Here is a 17,929-nt window from a genome sequence, read left to right on the forward strand (position 1 = left end):
AGATGTGTCACTTGATATTTTTTCAGTACTCTTACGTTAATTATGATTGTATTGTAATTTTAAGCGGCAGTTATGGAATTCCAAGGTAAAGTGGAAGGGAGATCAGAGCTGCTATTTCATGTTTGTTTACCTTTAAGACAGTGGTTATGGTAGAATACCCACTAAGCGGTTGGTTGGGAATATTTTATATGTATGTCTAAAATCTACGATGTAACGACATTCTTTAGGAGATTATAGTGTGGTCGAGCAATTTTAACGTATGATGTACAGATGATTTTCCTTAGTTTTACTATTATCTGCCTGTCACTAATCTCCTTTGGGCAATCTAATCCAAGACAAAACGCGTTCAAAAACACCACACAAACATTTGATCAACTCAGGGTTCGAATTGAAGACTCATTGCTACGCTGCGCAACGTTACCGCTAGACCAAGAGGTTTACAACTTAAAGTTATTGCAGTCAATTAATATTAACCACCCCATTCTGAAACTTCAAAATAATCTGGTTAATCAAGTGGATATTATGTGAAAACACACTCCCGTAAAGGTGTATCACGTTTAAGATTTAGGGTGCGGGATAGGGGGAAACCTGGGGGTATGGAAGGACGGGAACGTTGGGTAAATGTGGCTAAAGCGCTGCTGATGACGTGTTATCAAGGATACAATAATACACACTACCAGTGAAGTACTTCTATTGCGTATGCTATACGATTGTTGTGCTGAGGTCTTGGGATCTACACCTGGATTGGATAGAGATATTGGCTTCTCTGCTCAGTTTTAGTCTAGAGTCTGGAATCGTGCTTGGTATATGGCAAAAGGCCCGCTGTCTATTACGTGGGACATAACTAGCAAAATGTGGGTGCTATACACCTATGCCTACTGATGTTATATACACCTATAACAATAGATTTAATAATAGACACATAATTTTTCCGAATCATTCCATATATTTTACTCTCATCGGCAATCTAACCGAGATGACACAAACTACCAACTCAACATCAAATTCATAAACACCTCCATTTGATATATAGTATTCGATAAGCACACAGTCTACGATACCGTCACACTAGTTCGTATAAAAGCAAACAAAGTGAGCCAAAACTCCTAATCCTTCAGACGGCAACTTCGAAACATCTTAGCATAATTAGTCGAATGGGGCCGTTCATTGCTAATATTAGTTGTAAGGATTAATACTGCAATCGTGCTGTACCCTTTAACGTTTGCCGTAAGTTTTTGGGGGGTGGGTGGGTTGTGTACTTTGGAATGTGAGGTGATTGGTCTAGTGTGCGACGAATGATTGGTTATAGAAATTTCGAAGGCATTTTTGAAGATACAGGTTGGTGCAATGTCAGTTAATTGATAGGTCATATCAGTGATGATTGAAATTTATAAGTTAGTTATAACCTGCTCTACATTGAAATGCTCTTCTAAAACCAGGAGAATTTACTAATTTAGATAGTTAATACGGCTACTTAAGGTAATGGATCTTATGATATATATTTGTTAATTTATTATGGAAATACCGCAGTAATATATGCTGCACCAGCACTCAAATATACCATTACAAATCATCACAGAAAAATAACTAAAAATGTAAATACCCAAAAGATTAGTAAGCCCACAGAACTGTTAAATAATCCAAAACTTAATCAAAAGACGTTGAGGATTTGTACCATCCGTATCGGCACGAAGAAAACCTCGAATGCACAAATCCAAAAACATTACAGCCACCACCCCTCATAAGACACCCCCGTCTGGATGCGGGCAAATCTTCGAATTAATTTTACTGCCAAAATATGCAAATTACGAGATATAGCCGCCTAATAACATGTACAAAAGAGTGGTGACTCGAGCGCGCGAACTGCTTAGATTATTCTATAGAAGCGATGCTGTGTTCGCTGTGCCTTGATAAGTGATGACTCTTGGAGGAAAGAAAATGGAATAGGAGGCTTTTGTATGCTCCCCTACTGAAAGTTAAAGAGAACTATCACGCCGTGAGATACAATTAATGAGGTTAGCAAAGCTAATTAGTAAATGAATAGTTCTGACAGATACAAGTGTTGTGTAATTAGTATCATTAGATGTTGGCCCGCAGTAGTAAAATTGGCGGCCTCGCAATTACAAGAGCCTTTACTGAAAATGCTTTGATAGCATTATAGGATAATGAATTTATAGTAATATTAGGTAAAAATTCTTTCTCGGACAGAAATTCTATTTGGAACTGGAAAAATATACAATTAGTAATTACTATAACATTCCCAAAACACGTGTCTAGAAATGAATCGCACATATCCATCAGTGAACTGTCGCATCTGTTCCTAGCCGAGACAACAACTAATCTATGAGTTAATCGTTACCTCAGGCTAACATTATAGCCGCTTCGAGGAGCTTAATAGGTTACAAAATATACCGTGATAGTAGAAAATACACGATGCTTACGTGGCAGCCTTTCTACGGCACTTATCAACCGTTATTAGATTTCAGGTGTTTAGTTTCTCTCGTGTAAAGAGGGATGATCGTGTCTCATTTATAGTTTAAGATGGGAGGGAAATTTTCAAGATTTTTTCGAGGAGGATGCTACAAAGAAAGATTTTAGAGAGCTGCAGTTTTGCCGTGATAGGTATATGCTCTACCGTGCTGATTATAATTTGTAATAATATATTACCTGGACACGGGTCTCTATTCCCATTTACTTTTAACCTAGATACTGGCTTTCATAGATATTATGTTTAGTTAGTAACGACCGTACTAAAATAAATACTTTATAATTTTCTTTTCTACTTCCTCATTATTGTGTTTTAGATTTTAATTAAATATATTGTTAGTGGTAAATGCTGTGTTCACCTATTATTAGCACACATATCAGATGCTGTACCTTATTGCTTTTTTTTAATATTGATTGATGCAGTGCTGTTGGTGTACCTTATTACAAATAAATAAATAAATAAATAAATGTCCTTCTTTTTCAATACATGCATAAAAAACCAGCACTTACTTGCACAGCACGGTCTGGTTTCCAGAGTCGAAGAGCCCGCCGCGGCCCCAGCGCGACGGCAGCTCAGCGATGGTGACACCACGGGAGCCCCACAGGCACACGCGGCTACCGCACGGGCTGCTCATCACGCGCTCCACGCTGAACGACGGCGGTGTTAAGAAATGCAGTTTCTGTAACAATATGTTATGAAATCAATCCTAAAACTTATAGCAATTAACAGATTCTTATGTCTTAGGATGATGAACAGTGTATATCACCGAGAATTTTCAATTCGAGATGTTGTTAACAATATGTGAAATTTTTGCAAACAACATATCATCCCAACGTCTGACGACCGACCAAGGATGAAGACTGTATATCACCGAGAATTTTTCTAAGTCGACGTTGTAACAATATGAGAAAATTTTGCAATCAATATATCATCCCAATGTCTTAGGATGACGACTGTATATCACCGAGAATTCTTCTAAGTCGACGTTGTAACAATATGTGAAATTTTTGCAATCAATATATCATCCCAATGTCTTAGGATGACGACTGTATATCACCGAGAATTCTTCTAAGTCGACGTTGTAACAATATGTGAAATTTTTGCAATCAATATATCATCCCAATGTCTTAGGATGACGACTGTATATCACCGAGAATTCTTCTAAGTCGGCGTTGTAACAATATGGGAAATTTTAGGGTACGTCTCATATGGGTTTCTTTTAAAAAAATATATTTAACAGATGCACACAATCCTTACAACACATTTAGAGGTCCTGGATAGTATTCGAAGATTATTTCGAGCATTACTATCGCAAATATGGAATATAAGTACTAGTATTACGGATATAAGAAAATCTATTCATAACTTGGAAATTTTAAAAGGACGATTAAAACAACTTATTTATTATTAAAAGCGAATCAATAGAAAACTATTTCTGGACGAAACGTACTTCCAGAAAATATTAGATTAGGAAACTTTTTTAATCAATAAAAAGATGAAAAAGGCAACGAGGAAGGCCGCTCCGCTTCCTGGCTTGAATTTTTAGAGTTCCTTTTACTTGTATAGAAATAACTTAATATTGAAGATAGTTATAGTTTCATAATCTTTAAATCTGCCAACTCGATCCTTTAGATAAAGTTTACGTGATTTGGTTGGAAATTTAAATATCCTTGAGTGGAGTCGGTATCCTTGTTTGTAAAACCTACGTGCATGTTGTTTTTCGTTTGCAAGTGAGTCTATCGGAGGCTCAATAAGTCTTCTCCTTTCCAACAGGGACTTGTTGCCTGATTATCAGCCAAGATTATTATCTCTTTAGAATATCTCTCGCTCACACATGCAATATCACCCAGTACTGTTCTGGGCTTGAAATGCGCTCTGGTTAGTTCTTTACATCCCGTTATTCCCTTGTCTTCGAAAAAATTTACAGGACTTGTATCCTCAGCCGGAACTGAATTATACTCTATTCAGCGATTCCCATTAGACTACTGGTGGTGGGATATATTTTATATACGCTCGGATAGTGACCACCGTATACAGGGTGTTAAAATCCGTCATAGTGGCCCACGTAAGGGTGTTGCGTTTCTGGATCAGCCTGTGTACATCGGGTTCCAAGAAGCTGGTATAATTGTGTCGACGGTCTAGGTGTAATCATCTCTCGTCAGTCGACATTCTATTGGACCACTCCACTTACCACCAGGTACAGTAGAGTCATTTTGCTGTCCCCGTATACAAAAAAGAATGCTAATCTTTTCAATAAAATCTTTAAGATCTTGTTCTCAGTTAGGACTCTCCTAGACCCTACGGAACCGCAGGACACCCTCACCACTCACTTGCCGCACTTTTTCGCCTTATTTCTCATTACGGCGCGGCGCCTCCGCTCGTTTCCTCTGACGTCACAGTTATAATCATTTATCGTTTGACGGCCCGCCCGCGGACCGCGCTCCGCTCCGCCGAGGAAATTGAAAAAGTTGCCCTGATCGCCCACTGTGAAATGGGATACAGATCAGCGTTGCCCGATCGTTAGATAACTCGATTTGTTTACAAATTGAAAGGTCGAGCTTGTCGAGTTTCGGCTTTCGGCTTCCGGATTTGGATTGTGAATGTTTAGCGATCGAGTTTTAAGTTTGTCTACCGATTGGGTTTTGTATTGCCAGTTTGGATTATTATATTTTTTTATGTCCAATTATAATTCATTTATTTCGACTCGTTTATAAGTTGAACGGCCTGAAGATCGGAAGTCACTTTATTAAATTCTATTGGGTTTCGTTGAATGTTAAGCAGATGATTTCAGTGGATACACATCATCGTAAAGTATAAAGTGAGTTTCAGCGTGTTAAAGAAAAATACCAAGACAAAAAAATATTAGGCTTTAATAACAGACTGTTCCAAAGGTAATAAAAAAACTGCCACTTAACACCAGTTTTCTAACAGTGCCACCAAAGAGATGTGGTTAATCCCCTTATGTAGCAGACAAAACTGTTTGCAACATCATTCTACTAGTTATAACCTTTTTTCATACAAACTTGTAGCCGACGGTCGACATAAAAAAACGTTTTAATAAGCTTACTATTTCGTATAATGCTTTTCTACTCTCAAATCACTAATCACACACCTTACAAAACCACTAGAAAACTTAAAACATGTCAAACCACGTCCCTAAAAAAATCCTACACCAAGCATCGAACTCCATAAATAACTCGGTCAGGCCACTGTATTAACGAGTGATTATCGAAAAGAATCAAAAAGTTAACCCCGCCGAGCGTGCGCCCGGACATTCTGACCCCCGTCGTAATCGAGGGCCGCGTTTAGAGTTACAGCGACAATAACCCTTTCAAAATGTATCCGATGATATTTTCCAATTGGACTTAAAGGGCTAAAATGTATCTCTCGTTTATTTATTTTAAGAAAATATCTCTGTATATTTGTTTATAAATTCTGTGGCAAATGTCGTATTTAATTTATACACATATTAGGATCCGTTCAAAATTCTATAAAATTTTGGTATTTTACGGTATATGTTAGGTTAGGTTAAGTTAGGCAAACGAGCAAGCGGCCCGCTTGATATTAAGTAGCGTACGCCGCCCATGTACTAAAGCAATGGCAGAGGCACAGTCAAGCCGTTGGCTATCGGCCCTCTTCTGCGGAGACTTATCTTTGGCAAATTTTAGTAAAGTCTCCTAATTATCTCATCCTGAAAATATGTAAATAAAATTAACTGCTCACAAATTTCCATTCCACGTCAATCCACACCGCCTATGAATTCCCCGCTATCCGCCAACACTCCCGCCCCGAATCGGCAACTCGTGCTGCGGTCACAGAGGGGGGGAGGGCATAAATTCGGACGACGAAAACCTCCGACAGTTCCGTACCGTGGACCACGCGAAGCGATAATGGCTACGAATTACATGCTTGAATTATGGCATTTCAGTGTTATTTTACATGAAAAAATATCTTACCCGCCGATTCGGAACAATGGGACGATTGCGGGGGAATAATTTTTGCGAATTTGTTGTAATTTTGTTAGTGATATATTGGTGATTTCGGTCGATATTGTTCTAACTTATTACATTCTTGGCATTGTGTCGTTTTATCATTATAGATAATTTAAGATTATTATATATTTGTTTTGTGTATTTTATTAATTGTATATCAAATCGTATTACAATTAAACTCGTACGTATACATTGTAATAAATATACCACAGAGACATCAGAGATTCCGTGGGCAGCATTATAAATATTATAAAAAAAGGTCATAAAATATTCATACTTGCAAAAATCTGATTAAAAATCTATACCCGACCCTTTTTAGATACACGAAAATAATTTATACGCGGCGTAAGCCGTGAAACAAAGTAAATTATATATGCAAACACACGAAGAGCACAATAAAAATAAGGGCCACCGTGGATTATTGTGCGAATTAAAATTCCTGATACACACACGGGTTGGCTCGGCCGCCGTCCGACCAAGGCGCTCGCCTCCGAGGGGCCGCCGCGACCGCACGCTTGCTTTTAGGGTTCTGCACCCAGGGTACTAAAGGAACTGCTTTATGGTCTAAACGGGCAGTTGAACTATCGGTCTGCCTAATGGTATTGATGTTTGCATGGACTTCACAAATGCAGTAAAAACGAGCCAGTCTTCTGTGTCTACTTTGTTGCTAAGGCCTCGTCCTTAGACTATTTCCTCGCGCGTAGTAGGGTGACGAAATATCCATATAAAAGTAGTTATAGTAGTTAGTCAGTGTAACTACTAGACATAATAATAATGTCTCAAGATGGTGAGCGCAGTGGAATACTAAGCAATACTTTGTAATTCAAAGTCTTGGATGGTGTTCCTCCTGTTTATGGGCGGTCGTATCGCTTACCATCAGGCGAACGGCAAGCTCGTCTCGTCATTCAAAGCAATAAAAAAAGGCAACGGTCGGGTGCGGAACACATGACGTGCGATTCCAAGTTCGCACTTGCCCCGTTTTTCCATATTTAATAAAATAAAATTAATACCGCGCATTCACAAAGCGTTCGCGTTTGTCTGTTTGTGTGTGTGTGTTTGACGCGCGATTACTTACCGCTCTGTACTGGATTAAATAAACTTTGCGTTCGGATGCTGGCGTCTTGTGATGATTTAGTTATGAGATGTTTTTAGTTTCTTATGGCATTAGTTTGTTATTAAGTGTGCCTAGATTCAAAGCATGTACGACTATAAGCAAGGAGCACTGAAGGTCTATTTCAAATAATTATGAAATCATGGCTTTGATAATATTCAATGAACAATCTTGTACAATAAAAGACTGGCAAATCAAATTGGTCACGCGGTAAATAAGTCCATTCATAGACAAGACGATTGGACAATCGCTGCTTTCTTTAAAGTAAGAAATCTAAATTTCTTATGTAATACTTTCATCTGGTAACTGCGTTTTTCTGTAAGACATTACATATAACTGTAGCTATTCGTTCTGTAGACAAAAAAATATAAAAGCTCTACAGAAACCCCATTCCCGCCACTCCAAACGAAACCGCGGCCAGTGTTATTATAAAAAAAAAAAAAAATTAAATAATTATATTGCAAAATATTTAAATATTCAACCCGCGTACATTGTATCGCGATCGGTGTCCGCGGCAGATATTTTTTACGCGGCACGCATACGTGACCCAGCACGAAGATATCTGTACGAATATGTACGAATTATTGTTATTTTTTTTGTGTCGTATAACAACGGCCTGAATCCTAATTGTTAGGTGAGATTGGGTTCCGTGTTTTAATTTAATAATTAATATATTATAATTCGTTTGGCAGTCCGTTCCACACCCAACTAGGCTATCGCCGCTAACCCTCTCAGTAGTAGAGGAGGCCCGTGCTCAGCAGTGGGCAAGTATATAATACAGGGCTGATATTATTATTATTATTTTATTATAATTACTTTTTGAGAAAGTTATTTCTTTTGGAAATTAGCTTTTTTATTGAATGATGGGATGAGCATATCTGTTAATATTGTCGCAAGGCCCAAAATTCAGAAATTTTAAGCCTAATGCCTAAACGGCTAACCTTCACCAATGGAAAGGCACTTAAAGAAGAATAAGAAGAAACCTAACGCATCTATGGCATTGCACTGCTGGTTAAATTACTGGACATTATGAACTTTATTTATTCAAAATATCTACTTGTAAACAATAATCGACAAATACCAAATATAGATATCGCCGAAGCTACTAATTAGAACATCACTTTTCAGAGCAAAGCACTTATACAAACATGATAGATAAGTGCTAAGCAATAAATTTGTTTAATCAATGATTTTCCTAATCACTGTTTCCTCTCTAATAATTCTACGTAAGTGATAAAGTTACAAGACATGAATAAGTTAAAATAATGCTCTAAAACGTTCCTAATTAGAAACAATTTTTTTATAATTTTATTGGAAAGGTAAATTCAAACACTTATATATACATTATTTTCTTCGTAAGAAAATATATTTTGGTAACAATTTGTGAACGCTAAGATTGTTCACGCTACTCACCAACAGATGGCGTTACTTGTATCAAACGAGTCTAGTTACGCTCTTACTACAATTTTTGGAAACTTTATAATTTTATTGAAAAAACTAAATCACATTAATTCCTTTTATATTTAAATACATACATTTCCGAATAGGGATAAGTAATGAGGTTAGCAACCAAATACCTATCAACTAATTTTACCACGGCGCGAAAAATTACTACTTAGTACTTTGCACCTGATGGTAAGCGGAGTCCTTATAGTGTCGATGGACGAGAGATGATTATCTCTCGCTAATAGAATCAATTATGTCGGCTTTTTGGCGACTGGGTGTGCAGAGAATGATTCCGGAATACGCTACAAGGGCCGCTATGGCGGGATTTTCAACTTATATACAGTGTTCGCTATCAACGGATCTCAATATTTAACTAATAAAAATATGTTCCCAACTAGTAAGGATAACATAATACTGCGTAAAGTGTAATTATCCTAATTTATTCGATATTGCTATATGAATGGTGGAGGAAGCGAGAGAAGTATGCCAGATTCGTGTAAAGTCTGGCATATTCGTGCCAGTTATGCCAGATCCAAAGTGTATTGCCACGAATTCGTGCCAGATTCGTGGCAATCTCTGGCTACCCTCCTATGGAATAGAGGCGTGATATTATATATGCTAACTGAATCGTCGCGGAAATAGTTTAAAACATCTCACACGCAAGCCTCTATTATCACACGTATTTATGTATATTTACGTATCCGCACACGATCGGCACAAGATCTGGATGCAGTTGGGCTGCAGCCAAACTCCCTTATCTGTGGCGGCGGGAGGCGCTGAAAATATTGAGAAAACGAGACGCCGCGAGACGATTATAGGAACAGTTTGTTTTGTCAACAGCCTGGATATCGTAGGAGTGCGAATTTAGTTCATAATCTGGGTTATTCACTGAGTTGGTTGGATTATATTTAGGTATTGCATCCGTTTAACGGTAAAGGAAAACATAGTGAGGCTACTAACATACCTGACAAGTTCTGTTTAAAAATTCCGTAGGTATTTGAAGTTCGTCAACCCGCAGAAGGCCAGGGTGGTGGACTAAGACCTAAAAGCCTTACGGAAGTAGAAAAGGCCTGTGCTAAGTAGTGGATAGTATATAATACAGGGCTGGTATCATTTATTATGCATCTAGTTATTTCGGAGAGTTGTTCAGTAATTAATAACTTCTATGATATCGAAATAGAACGAGTTTTCGAATTTTATCGCGGATTTTTAGTTTTCATTTACTTCCGATGTTTCAAAGATACCTTTCATTGTATACACACTTCATACACTTATTATTTTTTATATTATTGAATAGTTCATTTAATGTTTTTTGAATGTAGATAGGTTTTGAATGTTTATTTCTGCCGCCAAGCAGCAGTGTGTAGTCGGTGTTGTGTTCCGGTTTGAAGGACATTGTAGCCAGTCTCCCGATGGCGAGCACGATGGAGTACCAAACAATACTTTGTAATTCAAGGTGTTGGATAATGTTTCTAATGTTTATTGGCAGTCGCATCGCTTACCATCAGGCGAATACCAAGCTCGCCTCGTCATTCAAATCAATAAAAAAAATATCGGTATTCCCAGAATCATAGATAAATATATCAACTGACATGATTCTAATTAAACTATCAAAGGTGACGGGGACGCGGCGTTAACACACAGGGTGACAGGGGACCTGTGACTGGGGTTAAAAACCGTGAAATTACCGTCACATGATCAATGAACCACCCCTTACAGTAATGACCATCGGCGATTACAATCGGAAATAAATGATCACTTCATATTAATAATGGTAATGTTAGGTTATAGTAGTAATTGAAAAGCATGAAGGGTACTTACTGTCCGATTTATAAAAGCGTCGGCGAAGTAATTATGTGTGGTACGTCAGATCTGAGGTCCTCAGTTCAAATCCAGGTCGGACAGTGTTATTGAGTTTGGATTTGTACCCGATATGGAGATAGGTTCGCCCCTTATCACATAATAGGAAGGAACACACATGGCGAAAAGTGGGTGCACTGGTTATATCTCTGCCTATCCTATGGGGAATAAAGAGGTGATGTGGTGAAGCAAAAAAAAAAGGTGCATCAAGGTAACTTGATATCTAAATCTGGTTTATTATCGCCCGACTCATTAGCTCGTGTTTGACAACCGCGAGCTAAACCTTGGCTGGATTTTTCTTTAATAAATAAAAAATAAATAAAATTAAAAACCTTTACTAGTCACTACCTCATCTACCGGTGTATTAAAAAGAAAAAAAAAAACATAATAAATATCCGCCATAAAAACTCCGCGACTAATAAACCGTCCAATAGTCCCGATATCGCGCCGCCACGGCCAAGTTTTCATTTCATTTTCCAAACTTTTAATCTCAAAGTGCCCGTGAAAGAAAAATGGACGCGTTAAGGAAATCACCAACGCCACCTATTATCAACTGCGAACCGGTAGCTGGAGCCAACGTTTGGCCCAATGTTTGGTTGAGATTTTTTGTATATTTAATATTGAAGTTTTTTAACATGGTTTTTGTTATAATTTGTGGCTTATTTTTGTCCGTGAGTTTAAGAAAAATAATAAGATTGTTTTTTACGATTATTGATTAAGTATTATTATTCACCCATTAAGCAAAAAAATACTATACGTTATGTTTAAGTAAGATAATTGTACCTATTATTTGAATAATGATTTCAGAAAGTTTTTATCTTTGCATTTAAATGTATTCAGACTATACTAACCAAACAGTATTTAATATTGGAATCTGGAAAACAGCAGCACAAATAGTTGGACAAACATTAAATACGTTTGAACAAACACACAAACGTTGGCTACAAACTGTAATCCACGGCGAAAACCTTGTTTCTATTCGACTCGATTCCGTTCTCATTTACCAACGTGAAACCAACCGTGCCACCTAAGCATAGAGTTGAATATTCTACAAACATTGTACAGTCGGTTAGGTCACGATTAGCGAGACGGATTGTTACAGAAGAGTCATAAAAAGTAAGATATTAATGTATCGCGGGAGGCATTAGACGGTTGCCGGATCGATTTCTATGCATAAAAAATGCTAATGGGCGCTCAGAGAGTGGCTCGCGTCGGAGTTGCTTGATTTATGTACCGAGTTTCGGCAACTATTTCGCGTTGTTCGATGCCGGCGACCCGTTTTGAGGACAGGTGGGTGGCCAGAGATGAGGTGCGCCGTTAATGTCTTGCGAACTTTTTCAGTTTGGATTTGGAACGATTTGAATATGGAACGTGGTGTTCGATTTTCGAATTTATAATAATGTTGTTTCTATAGTAATTGTAACTGGCTGATAATTGACACGTGTGAGTGAGAGAGAAAGCATAAGTAAGATAAAAATATATTTATTGATAATAGCTAAAATTTTCTATACGAACTCTTGTTTCTGTCTTTGCTAGAAAAAGTAGCCTATGGCACCGAGATAATAGAGCTTCATATTCAAAACCTTTTCAGAAACAGACGAATGGTTCCAGATATTAGCTCCTTCATCCAAACTCATACACTACACCTCTATAACATGTGAATATATAACAAAACTATTCCCATAGTACACAAGGCTGTATGGGCAGATAATATGCAATTTAATATGAACGATACGGTCTCTCGTAAATACCGATACAACATTTTGGCAACGGGCCCGGAACACTTCATTATCAAGCCTTATGCTGTTATTTGAATAACTAATAGCTTTTTACATTTTAATATTGTGAAATTAATTTACTTTCGCATCGAACGGTTGATTGTTAAATGTGTTTGAATATTACACGCCAAAGATAAAACTCTTAAACAAGATTTACATTATTATTCGGTACGGTATACATTGCCTGTTATACCTGTTAGGCTTTTAGTGTCTTATCATTTTATTTTAAATAATTTTAATTAGGTATAATTACAGTTAATACTTATAATTTATGTTTAGAGGGAGTTACCGCATTAAACGTTTTTGCTTCCTTTCTATTATCAACATAACTTGTCCAACTGACTTATGCAAGTAATTTTTTCGTGTAAGTAATCACGGTTTGCTGAAATCAGTAAAATTTGAAACATGAAGACTCGCGGCAAATCACATGTGTAATAAACTATTTAAATATTGCTGGCAATGTTATGCATCTGGAAGTTGTTGCGCAATATATTGCTGCAAGAACTTGCTAGTCTAAATTTATTATTAATAAGTGACAAAAATCATATATGTTCCTATACAATATTATTTCCTGCGTTTAAGTTTTCTCGTTTTCCTGTTGACGTAAACTTATTCCACTGTGATATAAGGTCTTAATAGGATACTTTTTCAAGCCCATTGCAGAAGGATTTGGTTTAGTTTTTACGATCGGCTGTTAAATAGTCCCTAGCAGAAGTTCGGCTGCGGCGGCTAATCTCAACGGAGATCAGCCAGGTACGCAGGAGATATTTTAATGCACAAGTGTGTGCGCAATACACAAGCACTCTCTGTTCCTTCACTCTCATAGTCCGGTGATACAGCAATCTGACATGACCGGAGAGAGATCAGGCGCAGGACCAACGGCTTTACGTGCTTTCCGAGGCATGACACCGTCAACTTACTTATTCCGAGCTGCGACTCAGCAATTTTTAAAGATGAAAAACCCAGTTATAATGTTTTTGGCCCGCCCCAGGATTCTAACCCAAGACGGCGTGAGTCGTACTGGCACGGTACACGCAGTACAACTACGTCACCGAGGCAGCCAAATAGGTGTGTATATAGTTAAATAGGGGTTAGGTATGGTAGGTAGTCCAAAAAGCTATCATAACTTTTTGGACTATGGAATGCTTTTTTAACCAGACTGCTTTTTTAAGCTGTTTATGTCTGCTCAGTTACCAGTCCAGGTCTGTAATTTGGGTCTGATGTCCCGATTGGCACGCCCCCATATCATCATGGGATAGAAAACTTGGAGAAAAGTGAGTGTCCTGGTTGCACCTTTACCTATCCCTTGGGCAATAAAAGAAATGTGCCTGTTCTAGTACAAACTCTACCAAATCTCCTTCACAATCACTTAATCTGAGTTAAATTAAACATAAAACATTAGTATAAAATAAAAACAAAGCTGTGCCGGATGGTGTTATCGCGGCCATTTTTTCCATTTGCACAAATTACCAGCGGAGTGGGCACGGGCAAACGGCGTCACGTATTTAATTACAAAGCCTACGTTACCTCAAAACTGTCGCTTTAGAATTGAAAGCTAACGTACACATTGTCTTATAGATAAGGAAGCGTGGCATCAGCCTACTGATGATGACGTTAGATATGTTTCTGAGCCTAAAGATCATTTTTGAATAGACTCATGCTGTTTTGCTGGTGGTAGGACGTATTTTATATCCGCCCGAATAGCGACCACAGTACAGAAGGTGTTAAAACTCGCCATAGTGGCCCATGTAAGTGTGTTGCGTTCCGACATTAGCTTGTGTATAGCGGTTCTAACAGACCGGTATAATTGTGTCGACTGCTGAGCGGTAAGCATCCTACGTCATTGAACTATTCGCTCCCACTCCACTTACCATTAGATGGAGATGGGTCATGGGCATGGCTATAGTGAGGTGTAGACACGGGTAAGTTTAATACCTTGCGCAATCGAAGTAACTTCTATAAGATATGGAATACGTATAACATATTTGCAGTTTTTGCGCACCACATGCGCTCATCAAACTATCAATAAATTATGTGACTACAAAAACAGGTATATACTTCATAAATCATCGTGTATATATTTAAGATATATTTATATATGTAGTCGGTAATCTTCCCCAACCGTGTGTCACAACAGCCGGAGGTCAATCGAGTCGGCCACTCTAATGTTTACTGATAAAAAGAAAACCAATTTGCCCGCGCGCGCTCACCGCCTCCGTCACAAAGGAGCGCCATCTAGCGATAAATTATCGAAATTATTGCATTAAAAATTCCATCTAGTAAGTCAAAGTAAGCTATTATAACGGCTCTCTGTGCACCAGCCGTGGTGGAACGTCGTATAACGTTCAATTTCAGATGGCGCTTACGCCATTTCGCGCGGTCGGTTAGGTTCTCCCCGGCAAACGTTATGGGAAACCGCTTTACAGTCTGAATCTCCGGCGGTGTGTTTTAGATTTTTTTTCCGGGCTCATTGTTAGCTCGATTTTACTCTTTACTATATGAAATATACCTTGTAATGATAGTAAGTTAGATTGACATTGGAACGAGACTAAGATATACAGCTTTATACCAATTTATATTTAGTTATGACGAATTGAGTTGAAGCGGAAAATTTCCGAGATTTTTTACACGGTAAAGTTAGCTAAACATCTTACACTCAGCCGAAGCCGCGAGCAACAACTAGTCGTGACTCCTGTAGAGCACAAATTAAAAATTCTTTTAAAACCTAGTGGATGCATGGTCGTGATTACGTAGTATCACGTTGCAACCACGTTGGTCGTTCGTTAATATGAAAATTAACCTCAATGAGGTGCGAGAGGAAATTGACTTGCACCAGGAGTGCACAGCGACGGCACTGTCATCAAATATTAGCGGGGGTGTAAGCTGCGCCACCTTGTTAGTTCTTGTTACGTCGAGTTAGCTTTTGAACTACTAGGAGATAATGAATCGATACGATCGGAACTAAAGAGAACTAGTGACACACCTTACGACAAACTTATCTGAAAAACAAATCACGGATACATCGATGTTTACAGGTATACTGATGAAAAAATATGATTTACGAAACTTAAGTAACTAAACCGTGATTTTACGGTTTCAATCAAACATATAGCGAAGACAATCAACCCGTATCAATACAAACATAAAAATAGACATGCACCGTTTAATAAAAAGAACACCACCGCCCCGCAAATTACCCGACACCGTCCAATTTATTCGATATTAACACATTTTTTCCCTTATATTTTTTTTTGTTATGTTCGCGCATTTCTAAGACACCTGGAGGGGCCGGGCAGGAACGAAAACAATTTAATTTACAACACAGGACGATAGCCGATAATGCACCCCGGCAGCTTGTTAATGCGAAATTCTCGCGCGCTCATCTATTATAAAATTTGGTAAACATTGAGATGAATTTTGGGCGTATTGGTTCTGTATATCGAGGGCTACGTATCCAATAAGTGACGCGCAACATGTGTGGCGTCATGTTAACTTGAAACATGCCGAATGTTTTTTTTTGTTTTTATGTAAAAATCATCTTACTATCAGTTTGAATCATTTAACCTAAGTCATTACTGATATCCGTACAACTAAACAATTTGGAGTTAAGCAAACTAAATACTAAACAGGTTACTACGTAAAATGTTTTTGGAAAGGTCATAAGCGTACATAGTTTAAATAAATTCACTATTACCCGGAATTTATACACGAAGACGCCTTGAATAGTAAAGGACAGGTTCTCTACGAGGCGGGATCTTTCGAGTTACTTGCCAACCCGCACACTTAAGCAACACAATCCCTTCTATTTCGGTAATGGACATGCCTATTTGCATGTCAATATAGTTAATTGAGTGTACAATTAACAAAACAAAAATCCAAAGATACCGATAGCTACTCACCACAAAAAAAGCGAGCCGAAATTTTTTAAACAAAAAAAAAATACCACCATTGTTAACTTATCCGCATAATCGCCGCGCTAATTGGTTTTCCGGCCGCAACGGAACCCCGAAAAGCTCGGAGACAAAAAGCCCACGCTCCGACTAATAAACTGGATGTTCGCTAATTCATCATTGTTTTTCACTAATAAAAACACGACAAAAACACATCTTTCCTTCGGTGGGGGGTGAAGGGGGGAGCGCCCGCCCCACGCCGCCGTCTTGCCCCGCGGGTGGCGAAAATGTACTCCAGGTGAATTATGAAATAAAGGCCATTTGTCTGTCCTAACGTTTGTACGGTAACTATGTTAAAGATGCGTTCCGACGAGGGCTCGCTGTTACAACGCTCGGGAGCAACATTCGGCAGTCGTTTGTTAAAATTAAAGATCGTTACGCATTTGAATTACATTTGTGTTATGAATATACGGATTTTTTTGGCTAATTGTACTTACTAATTGTTGTGAGGCGGATGTCTTAATTTGCTTAGAAATTCTAGTAGCAAGCTTTAGAGCAGAAATGTACGAGGTAACGTTTTTAATTATTAAGCAAATTTTTAAATGAAATGAAATTTTCAGGTTATTTTATTAACGACATCATTTTTTAACTGCATTTTGTGTAGTTTCGATAGTACATACTTAAAGGTTTTTTTTAATAAAATTTTAAGTTCAGTTACTTTTCTTGTGTGATATTTTCCATCTTGTATGGGCACGGTGACACATCGATAGGTTATGTATTCTGCAGAATAGTAACGAAAGTAAGATCTTTTCATTCCTTTATAATGTTTTGATAGACTAATCAACGTTCTTCAAGTTTTTTTTAAAATGAATGTTATTATATTATAATGACTCATATCATTATTACTAGGTGGATATAAAGAACGAAATATAATCAAATAAAATTCAATTATAATTAATATATTAAGATACTATGACATTCTCTTAGAACACCTGATTTCTTCAAATCTTTTCAAAGATCAGTAATTTAGGCATATAAAGGAATTCAGAATTACCGCAATCATAAAAATATTTTTAAATATCGAACTATAACAATTTTAACCTAATCCATACAAAACAAGCGCATCCCATCAAACCAACTAGTCGTCAACAAACCTGACGCATCGAGAAAATTTTAAACTGATGTGTTCGCTGCAAATAATGAAATTATGCCGCAGGGAAGCGGGGGCAAGGCGGGCGACGCGGGGAGGGGCGCTGGCATCTTTCCTTTTTCCTTCTTTCTGTTTGTTTATACGTTATTTATCGGCGGATCGGGGATCTGTATAGATAAACATCAAACGCCTTTACGGCTCGGGCTCATTCAAT

General features: G+C 37.9%; 1 protein-coding gene across 1 annotated transcript in view; it reads right to left on the minus strand.

Annotated features, from left to right (window-relative positions):
* Window positions 1-17,929, minus strand: part of LOC119188823 (nuclear pore complex protein Nup88-like) — a 132,758-nt gene that overhangs the window by 58,915 nt on the left and 55,914 nt on the right. The window contains exon 2 of the mRNA XM_037436830.1: window positions 2,998-3,167. Coding sequence (XP_037292727.1) covers window positions 2,998-3,167 — 170 coding nt within the window. The remainder of the gene's footprint in view (window positions 1-2,997; window positions 3,168-17,929) is intronic.

Source organism: Manduca sexta, chromosome 9 (genome assembly GCF_014839805.1).
Source record: "Manduca sexta isolate Smith_Timp_Sample1 chromosome 9, JHU_Msex_v1.0, whole genome shotgun sequence".
Taxonomy (NCBI): Eukaryota; Metazoa; Arthropoda; class Insecta; order Lepidoptera; family Sphingidae; genus Manduca; species Manduca sexta.